At 31.3% G+C, this 17,852-nt stretch overlaps 2 protein-coding genes across 5 annotated transcripts in view; one reads left to right on the forward strand and one right to left on the reverse strand.

The window, feature by feature from the left end:
* LOC130446763 (uncharacterized) overlaps window positions 1–12,517 on the forward strand; it is a 52,525-nt gene extending 40,008 nt beyond the window's left edge. For all 3 annotated transcript variants that reach the window (XM_056783196.1, XM_056783197.1, XM_056783195.1), the window contains exon 11: window positions 1,125–12,517. In XM_056783196.1, coding sequence (XP_056639174.1) covers window positions 1,125–1,309 — 185 coding nt within the window. In that variant the 3' untranslated portion in view covers window positions 1,310–12,517. The remainder of the gene's footprint in view (window positions 1–1,124) is intronic.
* Window positions 12,518–14,931: 2,414 nt separating this feature from the next.
* Window positions 14,932–17,852, reverse strand: part of LOC130446373 (integrin alpha-PS2) — a 180,062-nt gene continuing 177,141 nt past the window's right edge. The window contains exon 22 of one of the 2 annotated variants that reach the window (XM_056782594.1): window positions 14,932–17,502. In XM_056782594.1, coding sequence (XP_056638572.1) covers window positions 17,410–17,502 — 93 coding nt within the window. In that variant the 3' untranslated portion in view covers window positions 14,932–17,409. The remainder of the gene's footprint in view (window positions 17,503–17,852) is intronic. The other variant, XM_056782595.1, reaches the window with a different exon arrangement.

Below are 17,852 nucleotides of genomic sequence, written 5' to 3' on the forward strand. Positions count from 1 at the left end.
GTGCCGAATGAAGTACTCGCAATTATGTCTACAAATATTAATAAAGATAGTTATATAGACATTTACTATTAACTTCTCTTATACCTTTCTTAAATTTTTTCTAGTTTTTCATCGTTTTGTTGAAGTGGTGCTTGTGGTGGAAACTACAAGTTATCGGTGGAGTCTCCAACAACTGCGTAGTCTACGAATAGTATATGTATTTTTGAGCTTTAAGAAAAATAAAAAAATACCTTAATGTTTAGGGATGACACCCCACTCTTTATTAACTCCAAACAAAGAGCTGAAACATTTAGCCATATTTTCGAATTTCCTCTTATGTTGCCCATAAAATCGGCTGTGATTAGCCAGATAGTTTTTAACTGAGCATCAAAAGGAAGAGCAAACCTAACATAATTAACCAATACTTCCCTTTTATGTATTATATAGAAATATAGATGAATAAAACGAAAAAGCTTCTTTCTAACTGAACAGATGCTACATTGCTACAACAAACAAGTTGTTGTTGATCAAATTCGCTTCTACTACGTTATATCAAATGTCAATGCTGGAATGGCTGGAAGTCATAGCCCGTACTATTACCTACCGTCATATTTATAAACGTATTAGTTCTACTAAAGAACCAAGAGAGTACGCTACGGTTCATTTCCCCTCCTCCATCAGCGAGCACAAAATAAAAGTTTTTTGCAAGGAAAGACACCTCAATATTTGAAAAATATATTAAAAAATAATAATTATTAATAATAATAATAATCAAAAATAAAACCGTATTGAAAAATCATGAATTAATTAACAGTAGACATCGATATTATTAATGTCTACTGTTATTTTGTCTGTTATTTTCAAATATACGGTTTTAATATTTAATACGAAATTAAGATAGCACAATTTTTATTTATTTAATTCCTGATGACTACATTGGTAACCGAAAACTCGGAATATGTACTGAAAAAAATGTAGTTGGGTTTTTCATTGCCACAATCACATTCATTACTTAGTTGGCTTGAAGGTAGAACCTTTTTGTTTCCTTTTAAACGTAATTTTCAATCAGAAAATTCCTAAACAAAATTTAGCAACAAAAACATATAAAAGGGTCTACGAAATAAGAAATTCTTACTTTATTTCAGTGTTTTCAAGAAGTTGGTTATCAAGATCAGCACCATGCACACCGTGTGGTAATTTTGTACCAAATTTCCAGGTTAATCATCACAAGGGTAGCCAAAGGGGCAGCAAATCTAAAATTTCTGACGGCAGTCCCCTACTCAGGGAAGAAGAGTCTGAAGATGAACCTCACCGCGACCCTAGGTCATGATGGGGTATCAATGTAGATATGCGTATTTTATAGATCAAACGAATTTTTTTGAGCTTTGTATTATTACCAAATTGAGATAGGAGAATTTCTTCAGAAAAAAAGCAGATTCACTATAATTTATACTTTTAATTATTCGAAACTTTAAATATTCAGAACAATTTTATGTATACTGGATGCGACAATCATAATGTGTTTTTCATAAAGTTTATATTATTCATGTGCCTTCTTACAATCCTCGTCAACAACAGCTTTTTAATCAAATGTCCTCTCAATCATCTATTGACAGTTTTTTAATACAGCGAAATATATATACTCAGGAGTTTTTAATGTTGGACAAAAACTATTATTTCTACTTATCTACCTTATAACGTTTACAAATCATGAATTGCTAGTGCCGCTGTGGCATTGGAAACTAGAGAAATGACAGAAAACCAACATTGCTCTCAGTATATAGAGGGTGCAGAGAAGGAGCAGTATCTTTTAAGGGTGAAATGTTTAAAGTGTCCAGATGTATATAATAACTAATAGTTCAAACAATTTCCAGAATTGTACTGGTGTAGACAAAGGATGAATGGAAGTATGCCGAATAAAATAATATCATTTTTGACTCAAGTAGTTCATTAATGAAAATTTTAATGACTTGTACAAAATAATATAGTAAATATATCCTAAAAGAAATTTACCTTGATGGTAACGTGGCGCTACCCTTATTTACTGCATTTCGACGTATACATTTCACATACACAGATTGTTCTCCTTTTCCTTACCCTCCATAAAACAGTAGTTTCAATAAGAATTTATATTTTGCGTTAAATTACAATAATTTTTCATTCAACATATTCTACGCCAAAATTCATATAGAATTAAAGACAATTTGAACGAAGTACTTACATGTTTTGGTATAAATTCCATTACTTTGAAAAAATTAACTGAGGTGGAAGAATTAACTAAAACGCCGAACAGAAGATTTTAAAGCACCACAAGTATAATTTAATTAGTAAAGTATGTCATGATATACCCTTCTGATATTTTTGCAAAAACATATGTTAAAACTCTATTAATTTTTTTTGCTCTTAATGAATAAGAATTCAGTCATTCCATTACATATATGAGTGTCCTTCTATCCTACACGTACAATTCATTCTGAAATAAATATTTTTTCAAATAGGATCGCTAAACGTATTGATTAAATATAGATAAATACAATTCGCATGTTTGAACGAGCTTTTTTAGTGCCGTATTTTTATCGCTTGAAGAACCAAGAAATTGTCCCATTTACAAAAATGAATCCAGCTTAAAAAAATCATAAAATAAATTTCAAAATAAAACCCTTTCATGTATAATATAAAGTATTGAAATATTTGTTTTGCTAGTTTTTGTTTAAAGAAGTTTGAATATGAATTTTTCAAATTTGTTGCTTCAGATTGTTCTCATAAATACGATTATTTTAAATAATTTGAAAGTTGATTAAACTGAGTTCGGTGTTCTGAAATCCAACTGTATTTTTTTTTTTAATAACGACTTGTCACACTTCCTCAGCAATTTGCTGGGAAACATTCACCACCTCTGCGGAGTCCTGCTTTGCAGAGGGGCTCGGACGGTTGGAGTGTCCTTCTAGTCGTCTACGGCCCTCTTTGTCACTTATGGCATCGTTCCTGGAACATACTTCATGAGTGACGGGCTATCAGTGGTTTCCTTTTACCCTACGTCTCCCTTCCCCTCTCGGGATTAGGAGTTCGGGTTCCTTTCTCTCTACTGTCTTTGTCTTTCATCTTTTTCCTTGTTGCTGAGAATACTCTTAGCCATGTTCTGCACCGATTTCCAGTTCTCTGAGCTGTCAAGCATCATCTCTACAATGTTGTCTGGAGTGAGCTCGCATTCCAGCTGTCTGCAAGTCCTGTCTCTGACCTCTCTCCACTTGTAGCATACGAAGATGGTATGTTCGGCAGTGTCTACGTCGGCACAGTATATACATCTATCCGTGGTGTCTTTTCTGAACCGTTTGGCATAACATCGAAACACGCCATGTCCTGTTAGGACCTGAAATCCAACTGTATTAGCATAATATTATTACATTTTATAAAATATACAAGAGTACTCTTCAGCATGTTTATAGAGCTACGTTTTGTTTTGAGCGCTAAAAAATTAGACGGATATGGTTATGATATGTATCAATACTCACACTTAGATAAAAAATTAGCATTGATGCTGGATTGATTTGAATATTAAAATATATAGGTACTAACTTTAAAAAAATTTTTTTCTGAAGAATTTCTATATAAAAGTTCATTAACAGATTTGTTGGGCCTAATTAACTTGTTGATATTATGAATTACAGTTGTTCAGCGAGTTATCTGTGATATAGGTAACGTTTTACAACACAGATTCAATACCTACATTTAATGTATACATAGTAAAGTTCATTCGATATTGATAATATGTGTGCTTGTATTGATATTTTGAGTATTATTTTTGAAAGTGCTCATGCGATTGATCTCTAAACTGATTCGGAATCAGAACTGCGAACAAAACGTATTAGTCTGTAAGAAAGTAAATCGATTTTACGTTAAAAATCGAATCAACCAGAGATGTATTAGGAGTATAAATACTTCGCGGATGAAATTAGTTGATAGAATTCAACACTTTGAATTTTCAGTTTCAGTTCACATGGAATTTTATGTTTCGAATGTGCTATTTTTATTTTTATCTTCTGATTTTATCCAACTACGTAACGAATCTTGAAATCGACTTATGTTCGATTATCAAACCTGAATTATCCATAACAGATTCACTTCTTTGAATACTGAGGCTTAAAAAGATGTACACAATTTTCTTCAAAAACATTGATATAAATAACAAGCTGAGTAATGAAAAATGGTTTAGTCCGAGTACTCTAAACACGAATGATTCATGAACATGTTCTGAAATGTATTTTTTGAGATACATTTTGAATAAAAAATATTTACAAATACATACGGAAACCACTTGTTTTGTGTTTTAATCCAAGGCTAACACATAGATATGAAGTGCATAAGGAAATATCAAAACATCATTCATGATTTAATGATTGTTAATAATATTCTCATAGCCTCAGCTACGTTTTTAATACATCACATGAATTTTTTTGTTCTCTAAAAGGCACATTGGGTCTTAAAGGTTAAGTATACATAACAGGATAGAGACGGATCGTTCTACTTGATATTGTTGAAAGTATCAAATTAGGAGTATTCATTGAATCAGCTACCTGCTAGAATGGCTTCAAGGGTATGGTTGTGAATAAGTTTATTTTTCTTGTAGCAAGGAAATTCGCGATAAATTCTATAACAGGCTTCCAAGCTTAATTACATATTACTTTTTTTGAATGAACTTCACTATATTTTTATTTTTGTCATAGAACAATGGCCTATAATCGGCGTGTCAAAAAGATATATAAAGAAATAGAAAACAGTTGAAAATAATAATTGTTGAATATTCATTAAAAAGCTTATCTCTAGTTATGGCTTTAGAGGTAATTAAAGAACCCGCACTAGAGGTATTAATTAATCGAATATAGATTTATATTTTTAAAAAGTTATTTTGATACAATGGATCTTGGAAATGGCGAAAATTTTTATGAATCCGAAAAAAAATATACAAAAGCTTTGAATTGTGAGAGTTAGAACTCATTAGAATTATTGGAAGTAACGAGATTGACGACTTTGATGTAATCTATTTTTGTAGAGGATAAAATCTTAATTCCTTAATGAACATATTCATGTAGTTCTTACTAAATATGGCTAACTTCATGAAAATAACGGCATAAAGGTAAGTTGGATAATATTAAAGAAAATGTTAGAAACAGCTTTAGTTCTATAAACATTTATTTTCAATTATAACATTGATGTACCAAAAAATCATCAGTGATATATAATTAACATTTATTTAACAGTTACCTTTTTGCTTTTACTAAACACAAATACACGACAGCTCTGGTAAAAATAGACAATTTTTTTAATTCTACTTTTGAATTGAAAACCTGTATAAAAGGCGAAAGTATTGTCTTAGTATCAGAGAATGAAAAACTCTTCAAGATTTGTAACATCATTTCTGGATTATTTATATTTATCGAAACAGTTCTAAACTACTACCATTTCGTTATCGACATTTTTCCATAATTTTTAAGCCCAATTGTTTCAAAAATAATTTTTAGAACTGTTTAGAAATTTTATGTGTCAGTCGTCCTCTATCTACTCAGTTATGTGTGGAATCACAGGTAATATTTTACTTAAAAGCTTTTGTACATACTCGGAAAAATGTACTGATGTTGACTTAATCAATTATTGTCAATTTTGTATGAAAATTCTACGTCTATTGCACCTATATGCCCATGAATTTTTTTGACAATACAATACTTATATATATACCAAAAAATAATAGTTAGATAGAGTAGTTTTGCTTTATATTTTGTTTTAAGGTAGTTTTGGATATTAAGCTATAAAAAGTAATGTCAATTTTGTAGCTCAAATTTTATAAAACGCCACGTTTTAGTTCCTAAGTAAAATACTTTAACAACACCTTAGAAAAATCTCATAGTATTTTCTCACCAAACGAACAATCAAAATGTCATGGAACAAACTACCCACTTTTAAAACATATTTTTTTTTTTGTATCTTATGGGTATTTGATATGTTTATAACTTTCTCGGGTTCAATATATATAATGTCACAAATAATAGAGGAAGAATGTTAACGGTATAGTGATGGATTTTACTTTTATACTTACCCAGATATCCATTTCAAAGAGTCAATATTTTATTTATATTACGAACAAATCAATTTATATATATATATATACACTACATCACTCCTCTCGACTTGCAACATTCACTTAATTTAATTTTGAAAACATGACTTTGACGCTATTATGTGTGAATATTACAGTATTTTAAAGAAAAGTTTTAATTTTAAAGTTAGTTATGGTTTTACTACATAATTTATTATTGCGTTCAAAAAATTATGACGTGTGGGCGTAAACAACAGATCAACAATACAAAGTAAAGTTACACAACACGACATATGGCCAAGGATACAAGAAAATGTACAAATATCTTAGATACCCAAGTCTTAAGTTATCTCTGTACTAACTTTAAAGAACTAATAAATACTATTCAGAGAATATTTGATTTAAGCTAGTAAGACATATATCTAGAGAGAAGTGGAGCTGGGTCTCAATTTAATTACTCTGTTATTTAGTAACGTATGTAACAAAAGTTTTCAGCAAAATTTGTAGAGAAATTTCGAAACAACAATATAATAACACATAGTTAAGAAGAAACAAAATTTAAATTGTACATAAAGGGCGTAATTTTTGCTTAACGCGTTGCATCATATGCTGGGGTGTGATTGATAATTTAGCGAATTTTTGAAATATTTTACACTTTCCTACTCAATGTTGCTTAAAGCTCTTCAATAGTCTGCGGAACATTTAGGGGATTATCCTCTTCCGGTACGAATGTTATGTTTTGAGCCTCTCAATAATCTCTGCTTATACTGGCGTACTGACAAGAGGCTAGACATCGTCATTGAAATGATGTGTATTGATATAATCTACCAAGGGTAGACCCTTCACATACCGGACATAAGGACACGTATTTATGTATGAAATGCCTACTTGAGATATGACGTAACTTCAAATTTCTTTTTTGATTTATAATTCACTTCATTGGGACAATTTTCTACGTCATCTGATTAAATCTATCATTGCCTTTAAATTCTGAATGTGATAAGGTGGAATATTTTTCATCATCCATAATCACAACTCTGTTCTCTGTGAAGTGACGTCTTCTTAATGCACGGCAGCATATCGAGATTTTGCGCAACTGATCTTTAATATATTTTTGGCATTTCTTCATTTTCCGATGTTTACCTCTCTTTCTCTTTGGCTTTCGACTGATTATCATATGGGAAACCCGAAATCGGCGAGCTATCCTTCGAGTTGATGTTCTCAATTTGTCTTCTGCACATTCCACCAATACATTTGACTGGGCATTAGTCTAAGTTTTAGCCCGCCCACTTTTTGGAAGGATTACATTCACTTTTTGCTTTATAAACGGTCGACAGTGCACTATTTTGTTCTCTAAATATATTCACAATGTCAATTTTTGACAACCATCCTACTGAACTGTATAAAGTTTTTCGGGTTCTAGCTTGTACGGCATAACAGAGTTGAAATTTGACAAAAATTGAATTTTTTCCGAAAACTTTTGTTACATCCGTCACAAATATTGATAACATTTTCTGAAAACTGAATTCATATGTATTATATAGCTTTTTGCCGAGTTAGACCACCAATAAATAAATTCAGCTAGTTTAATTCATGTTAGATTGTGAGAATAGTATCCTTCAGTTCCATAAATTCGCACAACTTTGATGTTCATTTTCAATTGAGGAGTGGCACTAGTTTAACAAACAGCCGTACTTAGTGTGATCATTAATCATATGGAATATAAGTGAATAGTGAATTATATCAGTTTTCGAAAAAAATAGACTAAATTGAACCAGTTATTGTTACTCATCAGTAAGTGTAGCATGGAAATGCTTCGACCAGGAAAGGATGAAGGATGAAGATCATTGGAAAAATAAGAGAATATAATAAAAATGAAAGGAAAAATAATTTACGGGTGATCCGAGGTCAGGAAGGGAAAGGGGGTGAGCTTTTAACGGCGAAAAACAGTTTATCCAAGTTAAAAAGTAAAGTTGTGGGTAATAAAAAGATCTACAATTTTTGTATTCATACTGTTCTCACATAACCTCAAAATTTATGTGAAAGCTTTATGTGAGACACACCGTAATTTATTTCATTTGTAACTTTTGTTTTTGCACTTTATTTTGACTTAATATCGAAAAACCCTCTTCATTTTCAATAGAAAATTGTTCGGTCAAAATATCAAAATTTTTTTTAAAAGTCGGTGAGTTATTTGTTCGCTGAAATCTCTTTCTGATGGTGTGGGAAAATATTACCATCAATATAGTGATTTATCCCAAAAAGGCAAAAAAAACGAGAAAAAATTTCATTTGAAATTATTTCAAGCATTATGTACAAAGATTATATATTTATTGAAATTATAGATTCTAATTATTCATGTTTATCAATGTAACATGGAATCTCATGTTTTTCTGTAAAATTTTAATAAACAACTAAAAATTTTACAATTGATTAAAAAAATTTGTATGCCAGTTTTTTCGTTTTTCTTGCCTTTTCTGAGAAATTTTACCATGATGGTGGTAAGTAGAGATTACGAGGCTGGCCCACTTCGAAAGTATTGACAGCATCCCAGTTTTTTGACATTATTGAAAATACCGGGGGTGGTCTACCTAATCCCAAGCGTTATTCTTTTTTCAAGTCATCCAAATATTCTTAACATCGTGATGGTCAATATATAATCCTCACCTCTGTATCTACCGAGTTGGAAATATGGCTTCGACGTACTTTCAGATTATGCAATACGTGGTAGTGCATCTTGTTGAGGGCATAACTGTCCAAAGCTGGAACGACATGGTTTCCAGTAAATGCTGTCTTTATAGGACATTGCTTGTATTCGTTTTTCATCCAAAGAGAATTTTTCGTAGATACGTAGTGACAATTTTGACACTTGTGACCGTTAAGTGAAATAAAACACTAATCAGGAAACTTTTTTCTATAATATAGTTATGTAACGGGTCCACTATTCGCCCATGCAAATATGTTTCCTACCAAAGTTCCACGCCAGCATTTTGTATGGGTGGGGTGCATTTTCGTTTCTTCTAATATTTTGTTTTATCTGAATATGGCTAACGTTCAATGTTCTGAATGCTTGTCAACTCGATGTGTTGGGTTTTTCTCAAACTCAAGCATGACATCTAATTTATTATCATTATTTAGTGCATTGGAAACTCCATATTTATTTGCTTAATGTTTCCAAAACTCGTAAAACCTCTTATCCATTTTATTGTAGTCCTCAAATCCGAAAATTTCTCTTGAAATCACTGAGATTTTATAATTATAAAGCATTTTGCTAGGGTATTCTTAACAAACTAATATTGCCACAGAATCTGCTTAATATGTTTTTGATAGATACCAACCAAATAAAACACTGATATGATTTTAACCTAAAAAGGAAAATAGGAGCTGAGAATATTGAAATATGTTTAGAGGATATTGTTGCGAGTTTTTAGAATTAGATTTTTTTTTGATTTTTGCAATAAAACGATAATTTCGAAATAAACCAAAATTAATTGTGAGAGAAGTTGCATTATATGTGAATGATTGTCAATATTTTTTATTTGTTAAAAATCGTTTATCTGAATTATGTTTTGTTGTATATTACTATTTTGTCAACTGACGACATTCTCATTTGAATTTCACTGTTTGGAAGTAGGAACTTGTAAATGTTTTAAAAAATAAAATATAGAGTTCCCAATCTTTATCCTTTATGTATTGTAGAGAAAGTTATGAAGTATGTTTTGAAAAAAATTCATGATTTTCATTCCATTGTAATTTATTTTGTATACTATTTTTTTAAAGTATAGTGAAAATCATGTTAATTACATTCAAATAAATGTTGAAATTACTACAGAAATCAATTTTTTGTTTTGTAGATATCAATTATAATTTCCTCAAATAAAGTATTCTGGCTTAAAAAATCAAGTTGACACAAGAGCTTAACGAAAACCGTCTTACTTTTGATGTGTGCAAAAGGAATTCTTATTTTTTGCAGCGGCTCAAAATCATTTTTTATCTTGTGTGATGTGTAGAACTGTTAAGATTATATTTTGGACAATTTCTCAGACTAGAACCATATTTAATATTATCTCTATCTTTATATTTGAAGTCTCAGAATACTGATCAGAGAGTAGGGTAGATACGAACGAAATAAATGAAATTTTCAAGAATATTCATATTACGAGAAACTTATTTTTAATAATTCAGAAATTAGATAATCTAGTAAGAATCGATAGTCAAAGGCAGATCAGCAGAAAATCAACAATTCTAAAGAGCAGAACAACCATTTCATTGTTCAAACAGCTCAAAATTTAATTTGTAGTATTGTATGCACAATTATAACAGATAAATCAACATTTAATTTGGCGATTCTATATATGTTTCTAGGCCCATTAAACTGAGTCTAATCTGAATTATTTGATTGGTGGTACACAATTAAACAACCTCCTAACCTACGATATGTTGAAAATTGTTTTAAATGTATAAGGGGAAAACGGAATTTCTCACTATTCTATCATCGAAAGATTCAAATTCGACTTAAAATTGATGAAAAAAATACTAAATGAGAAAGCTTCTAACTAGTGTAACCTTCCGATGGGTAATAATGTGAATGACCTAGTGGAAACCACTATTCAACTCTAAATTGTTTGAGCTCTGATCCCTTTATATCTTCAATTCACTATTTTATTGTCAGTAATTTAAGAGCATGAACAATACTAGATCAGTTAAATCAACAAAGATAACGCAAAGATGTAAACCCAATAGAAATGTGAAGAATGCCTCATTTTTGAAGAGTTGATATATATTTTTAACAGAAATTGACTATAAATATTTTTCAATATAAAAAAATACTTTTGAACTATTTGTATAGAACAACCTCGAAAATGTTCAGAATTAAAATTTTCCCTAAACTCCTATCATTCATGTTTTTAATAAATATTTCAGTTGGTGACTGTATAATTGGTATTAGTATTCAGAAATAAAAATGTATATTGAATGTTTTATTTGGTATTTAAGTAGAATTTTGTATTGTACTGTATAGAAATCCTGAATTGAATGGAAGAAAATAATTTCTATTTCTGCAAATTTGAAAAATCTCGTCACAGATAGTACAAATATTGATCTAAAAGAGTGTAATATGGTTTGACTAAGAGGTCACGCAGAGTTCAAGCACACAGATACAAATTGAGACATTCGAGAGTGTAAGATTTAGACGAAAATAAATTTTAAGTTGATATCCAACAATTTACATTTTTCTTCCTTTCTTCTTTGATTAGCCGACATCAATCATATTTTCGTTATTTGATAATTTCAAAATATTCGATGGCGATAGATTGTGTTATTATAATAATAGCTATTAGAATTAAAGAATTTAAAATCAAAATGAAATAATGTAGGGGGTGATGACGTAGGGGTGACCAGGGGCTTTTTGCTAATAATAAAAGCACAAGAGAATTACAAGAAATTTGTAATCAAAATAATGTAATGTGTTCTGTCCAATGTTAGTCAGCCTAGGCAAATAATTTTGTTATAGAAGTTTGCTCGGAGGTGATCATTGAGTAATGTTTGATAATTTTACAGATATATTTGATCAAACTATCGAATGAGTGAAGAACGTGCGCCTGTTCCTCTAATAAATGTATCAGGATATGCTACAAGACTTTCTATCTCAATGTAACACTGCGGCCGCAAAATTTATCATTATTGGAATTTGATTTTTATTTATATAATTATCGAGCATTAATCACAGTGAAAAGTTGAAAAGTATTGAATTCTTCCCATTTATTTCATTGATTTAGTATGGGTTTTCATATCAAAGATTTAACAGTATTAACAACCATAATACTACTTCATTATCTTTAGAATTGTAAAAAGTTTCATTTCTTTTCATACTTGAATTTACATACATTTATTATAATTATATTTTGATAAAATATTCAATTAACAAGGTATAAATGATAATATCGACAAAATGTTACAAAAAAATAATACGGGTAATTAAATAAATGGAGTTTTTTTTTATAAAACTCAGACTTCTTATAATTTCTTGAGTCAACTGTAGTAAATAGGCTCATCATCATTAGAAATATACATCACATTGTCAAATTATACCAAATGATATAAATTATGTGCCCAAGGTGAGGAAAGACAATTGGATAGGCATATGGCAGACATTTAGATATAAGTAAATTGTTGTCTTTTCAATTTGTTGATTTAGTACCAATACCTCTGTTAATATTAAGTCATTAATCCATAAATATTGAGCATAAGCAAGCGTTTTGTTTGATGAACAGGACAGCTGGTTTTGCGAATTTGTAAATATAGAAATTATTCTGATAGTTTCTCGCTATAAGATGTTTGCCTGTATTTCCAATATACATACAGTCTACATATTGAGTATTTTTTGTATATGTATTTATTGTTGAATATGATAAGGTGACCTAAATGAAATAGATTGTATTTAGTAAATTTTTGGAGTTTTTTTGTTGTTCAATTTTAACTCTACCTGTAGCAACAAACGAAAATTTAATTTTTAATTTCAAGATTGATATAGTTTGGTTTTTGTAAATTAATTTGTTGTAAATGTTCAAAACCCGAATATCATATCAACCTCATAATGATAATTCAACTACATTCCATTTTATACACCCAACTATTACACAACATTTGTTGTGAAGTCTGTACAGGTGAAAATTAAATTGCTTTCAACGTACGACATATCCATCTTATGTTATTTTTCAAATATATGCAAGGTTAGAAAACAATTAACGTTTCATTAATATTGAACGCTATACGATATTCATGTTCCAGGTGATCTATTGATTAATATAATTAAGACCGAACTAGGTCGAAACTACGAATTTTTTTATGAGAGAATCAATGCAATTTCACGAATAATAGTCCAGGAGCAAGTTACAGATTTTTATGACCAAGGCCCTCCTAATGGAACATTCGTAAAATCCATCCGTCAGCTGCGACTCCGTGGGTGGAACGGGCAGTGTCAGCCTCCTATGCATGGACAAAAGAAAGCTTTTTTTAGTTATTTCCTCCTGTCTGAAAATTTGTCAGATTTTAGTTTACCTAATATCTGGAAAAGGAAAATCAATGTCTGCGTGTGTAGTAAAACATGATCATGATGGAAAAATAAAAATATGAAAAAATAATTGATTCCTTTGTCAGGAATCGACGTCGGTAATGAAGTCCCAGAAAACCAATCAAATTCGACTTGGTTAACTTTGGTGAAAATAGGTGGGTTTATAACGCAACTCTAAGAGAGAGTGAAACTTGTTTTGTTGAAATCTGAAACTTTTACGAAGTGTTTTGGAGCCATCGATGAACCGGGAAGATTTATTTGTCAAAATTCAAAAATTTGCTTCTCAGTTGTATGATCTAAATGAGTTAAGAAATATGAGCGACGTTAGGGTTGCATAATTCCAAAACAAATTTTTGGAATTAAAATCTAGCTTCAAAAGAAAAACCAGAGTAACGTGGCAGCAAAACTTGAATACTTCTTACACTTCTAGATAACATGCTCAACTAAGTAACTTCGCAGGCTTCTCGAGACAAGACTTAACCATAGTAAGAAGAATAAGAATCGACTACTCAAGACTAACCCATTTAATATCTTTCACTGCCAGATCCATTTGTACCTGCTATAACATAATTACAAAAACATCCTAAATGACTCTTACTTCGTACTTTTAAGTTCTTAAGGATGTGAAACTTCACCATAAATTACAGAACAATTATGTATTGATAATGTGATATGTATATATTAGTATATTGTTATCGCGTCTGTGTAAGTGGCTATAGTATGCTAGCACGTTAAAAATAAATAAAAAAATGTCTCTTCATTATCTATTGATTTAGTGTAATGAGTACATTATTTGGTATATTTTCTAATATATTGCTTATAATAGAGTAAGTACAGTAAGTATAATACTGCGACCAAAGGATTGTGTCTCCTTTTCTTGTTGTAATATTGGGGAACCCAGTGTTAACAACCGATCTGTTAATCCCACTCTGATTAGAAATTTTAGAATGTGGGATGGTGTTCCTTAGTTTTCACACCACATTATCTGCTAATTCTTGCGTCTTCAGGTGTCCATTGAGGCGACAGTGCTCCTATAAGGCTCCTGTTAGTATTCGTAAATTGTTCTTACTCAGTTTGATACATTCGGTAGATCTTCTGTGGTTATTGTTTCCCAGGAGAGTATCTATCTGTGTCAGCACCTGTAGGTTGTCCCAATAATTTGATTTTGCTCTTATCTACCTTCTTTTACAATGCTTTTTCTATTATTATGTAGCTAATACCACAGAAGGGATCAGGTTCTATGAAGGGCTTGTCTCTCCCTGCTTTAGCGAGCTTGTCAACTATTTCCTTTCACTCCGGTGTGTCCCGGAATCCATTGTAGGGTAACTTTATTTTTCTTACCGAGCTCATTTGATTTTTCTAGGTTGAAATGTGCGGGAAGTCGTATTTGGCCGCGTAACCTACCTCATTCTTGCATCTTATTACCACTGACCCGGCTGTCGATGATAACTCGTGGCAGTGCCGTACTTCAGGCGTGGCAATGGACTGGAGTAGAGCAAAAGTGTGTTGTCTGTCTCATTTGGACTGTAAGATTGTCTCAATACTTCAATGTTATTGCTAATATACATAGTTATGCTAATTGATATCTAATATTCAGTTTTAATCAATATAGATCACAATACAAAAATAGCAATATCTTAAGAATTGTAATTTTAAATAATGAATTTATTTTATTATTAAAGTTCTCGATACAGAAACTTGTCGTGTATTATCCCTTATACATAAAATCGCGCTTGTGTCAAATGAAATTTTTTAGAAAAAATAATTCAAACAAAAAAAGAAAACAAACTGTGTAGGAATCATTATTTATTCACAATTTGTTATATTTCAAGATATAATTACAAAAATGTAACGGATCTGATCAATAAGACAAGAATTTGTAAAATACGATCCTTTTCCAAAATTAAAATAATGAAGAACAGTTAGCATTAAATTAAAAAGCCCATGAGAAGTTTCTAATTATTTTAATGGCACGTTAGGTTGAGAAAATATTTATAGTAATAGAAAGCACCAAAAGTTCATTTTCTCCAAAGACAAACTAGTCCGATATTTAGTGGTTACTGCTATTTAATTTTTTTAGGTGCATTTGTAAATGGAGAAGAAAACAGGTGAATATTTTGATCTTAAACTGATACCTTTAGTAAACCTCCCAGCTCTAGTCATATTGGATATATTTTGGACATTTTTTAGAAAAAAAAATCTCCATGATTATCTATTTTTGTGATTATCAATTCATGTTACCAATTTTTTATTTATATGCAATTCGGGAAATTCAATTCTCAAAAGTTTCGTTCTGGATCATTTTTCTTCACAACGAACAACTTTGTAGTGCCGATTTCCATTCACCAAGTTGTCCTTCAAGGTTCTTATTGAAAATTGCCATATGTTGTTACCGATTTCCCCGATTACCGCTCATAATATAGCTGGCAAAGACTTCTTTACAAATCACATACAAATATGGGATACTTCTAAACCATCTCAAGAACTTATGGTCAAACAATATTCAAAAGCAAAACCAGATAGTATAATATATTATAAAGAGTTATTCAGGATTACAAAAAAGTAATTATGGCTGCATCTGCAATGGAGACTGATATTACGACAACTTGACCCAATCCGAAAGAGAGGCGCTAAGGGACACAGAGATTGGGAAAGTAATGTCTGTTTATGAGTTAATAGAGGGCAAATTAGGTCCAATTGGCAAACCTCTTATAGAAAGTGAAACCGGGATCACTATCGATCTAGACCTATCCAACCAAATAGCGGGAGTGCTATCAGCAGTATTCACATACCTAAGGAAATCAGACTCATTGAACAGCTCAGGCACAGCAGATAAATATAAGGCATATGAAGCTAATGTTTGCTCCACGCAGATAAAGATTTCAGATGTCGTTGATTTAATTAAACAGGGAAACCTTGTTCCAAATTCCTTGTCGCCACACCCATAATGAACATCATGACCTGCTTCAATATTCATTCGATGAGGTAAGAACAGGAGTTGAGGGTCGAAACATCAAGGGGAATAAAAAGGTCTGCATCTGGAACAATTAGAGCGTCCGGTCAAGATCAAAGAATACTTGGCCAAAACAGTCTGATTGATTATGGACTAAACAACCTACATATTCAACTAATGCAAGGAATAACTTTCCCACCTGAGAGTCGTACGGGGCTCGTCCGAACCATTGGGTCTATGGTGCAAGCAATATTATTGATAAATGAAAAAAGATACCATAATAAGATCATAAATGCGATCAGAAATTCCCTTCAAATGTTACTGATGAAGGAAGAAGTAATAACAGTATTAAGATCCGCATCAAGTAAAGGAGAGGTTACAGGAATTATGAAGGAGCCAGCGGACTTGATCATAACAAGAAAACTCAACGTATCAAATCAAATGGTCCTTCTCTGAGACCCCAATGCAAGCTCATACACAACTGTGATAAACAAAAAGAAAGTGCAATACAGGATATACAGCAGGACCAACTGAACAAATGAACCAAGTAGTATTTCATACTATTTGACCCAAAAGGGCAGAGGCAACGAAAAAGACTTACAAACCAATACTCTTAACAATATAATCAAAAATGGCTCAAGCTCTTCTCACAAAAATGTCGAGAAATGCTGAACCCACCTCAACAAGTAGGCCAGCTTTCTCAGAACAGAGATCTAGAAGCTTTTCCACGGAATTCCTACCTAAAAACGGGGAAATCGATAACAACATATAGCAGTGATCCTGTGAGCCTGCAATTTTTAATTAGGTGGTGAAAGACCTCAACACTAATGCAGTAATAATAACAAAATAGTTCGTTGTGCAAGAAAATACTTTGGTAGACCCAGACTCTGTGGGTTTTTGTACGTATGAAGAAGGAATTAAACTGCCAAATTGAAACTATACAACAACAAGTTGCACTATTGGGAGCTCAAAATTTGAAATGTTGTCATAGATGAAGAAGTGCACAGATAATGTCGAAATATCCTTCTGTAGTACTTTCCAATATTTATCAAAACCAATTTTATATTCGTCACTAGTTAGATTTGTTTTAAAATGGCACAATGTTAAAAGATAATCAATAAGTTAGCGCATATTTCGAGTTGACATTTCGATTATAGAAGAAAAAATTATAGTAATTATAAAAAATATACATTCGACTAAACACATGTACACACGCACACTCCATGAAAATAAATTAAAAAAATCGAGTCTTTTATTCGTGTTAAGAGGCAGTAAGTCAGCTACCAAAAATTTCACTTTTTCCTAGCTAGCTCTCTAAAGTGCTTCGTCTCCGCTATGGTATCCATTTCTGTTCAACGGTTGTCTTTCTGGACCTGGGGCTGGCCTGTTTCTCTTGAAGAAGCCACACTACAAAAATATAATGTCAAGTATTTTATGCTAAATCATATTTATAAATACAATAAGGTTAATAGGAGAATTTGGCGATATGGAAGTTAATCGAGAATTTAATAAAAATTAAACTTTTGTTGCACAAAATATGAACATTTATTGTTGAAAAATATTTTAATGTGAAATCCGCGCAACAGACATTTGGTGTTCTAAAGCGTTTTAGGGGTGTGAGTTGAAATTGTTTATTCTTTTTGTCGGATGCTGGGGGTAACGAGTTTCTTCAGGATAACGCTGCCTCAACAGAAAAATCTTAGAATCAAAACAGTTGGCTATTAAACAGGGTCTTTTCTCCTAATCCAATGAACATG

The sequence above is a fragment of the Diorhabda sublineata genome, chromosome 7 (genome assembly GCF_026230105.1).
Source record: "Diorhabda sublineata isolate icDioSubl1.1 chromosome 7, icDioSubl1.1, whole genome shotgun sequence".
NCBI classification, from domain to species: domain Eukaryota; kingdom Metazoa; phylum Arthropoda; class Insecta; order Coleoptera; family Chrysomelidae; genus Diorhabda; species Diorhabda sublineata.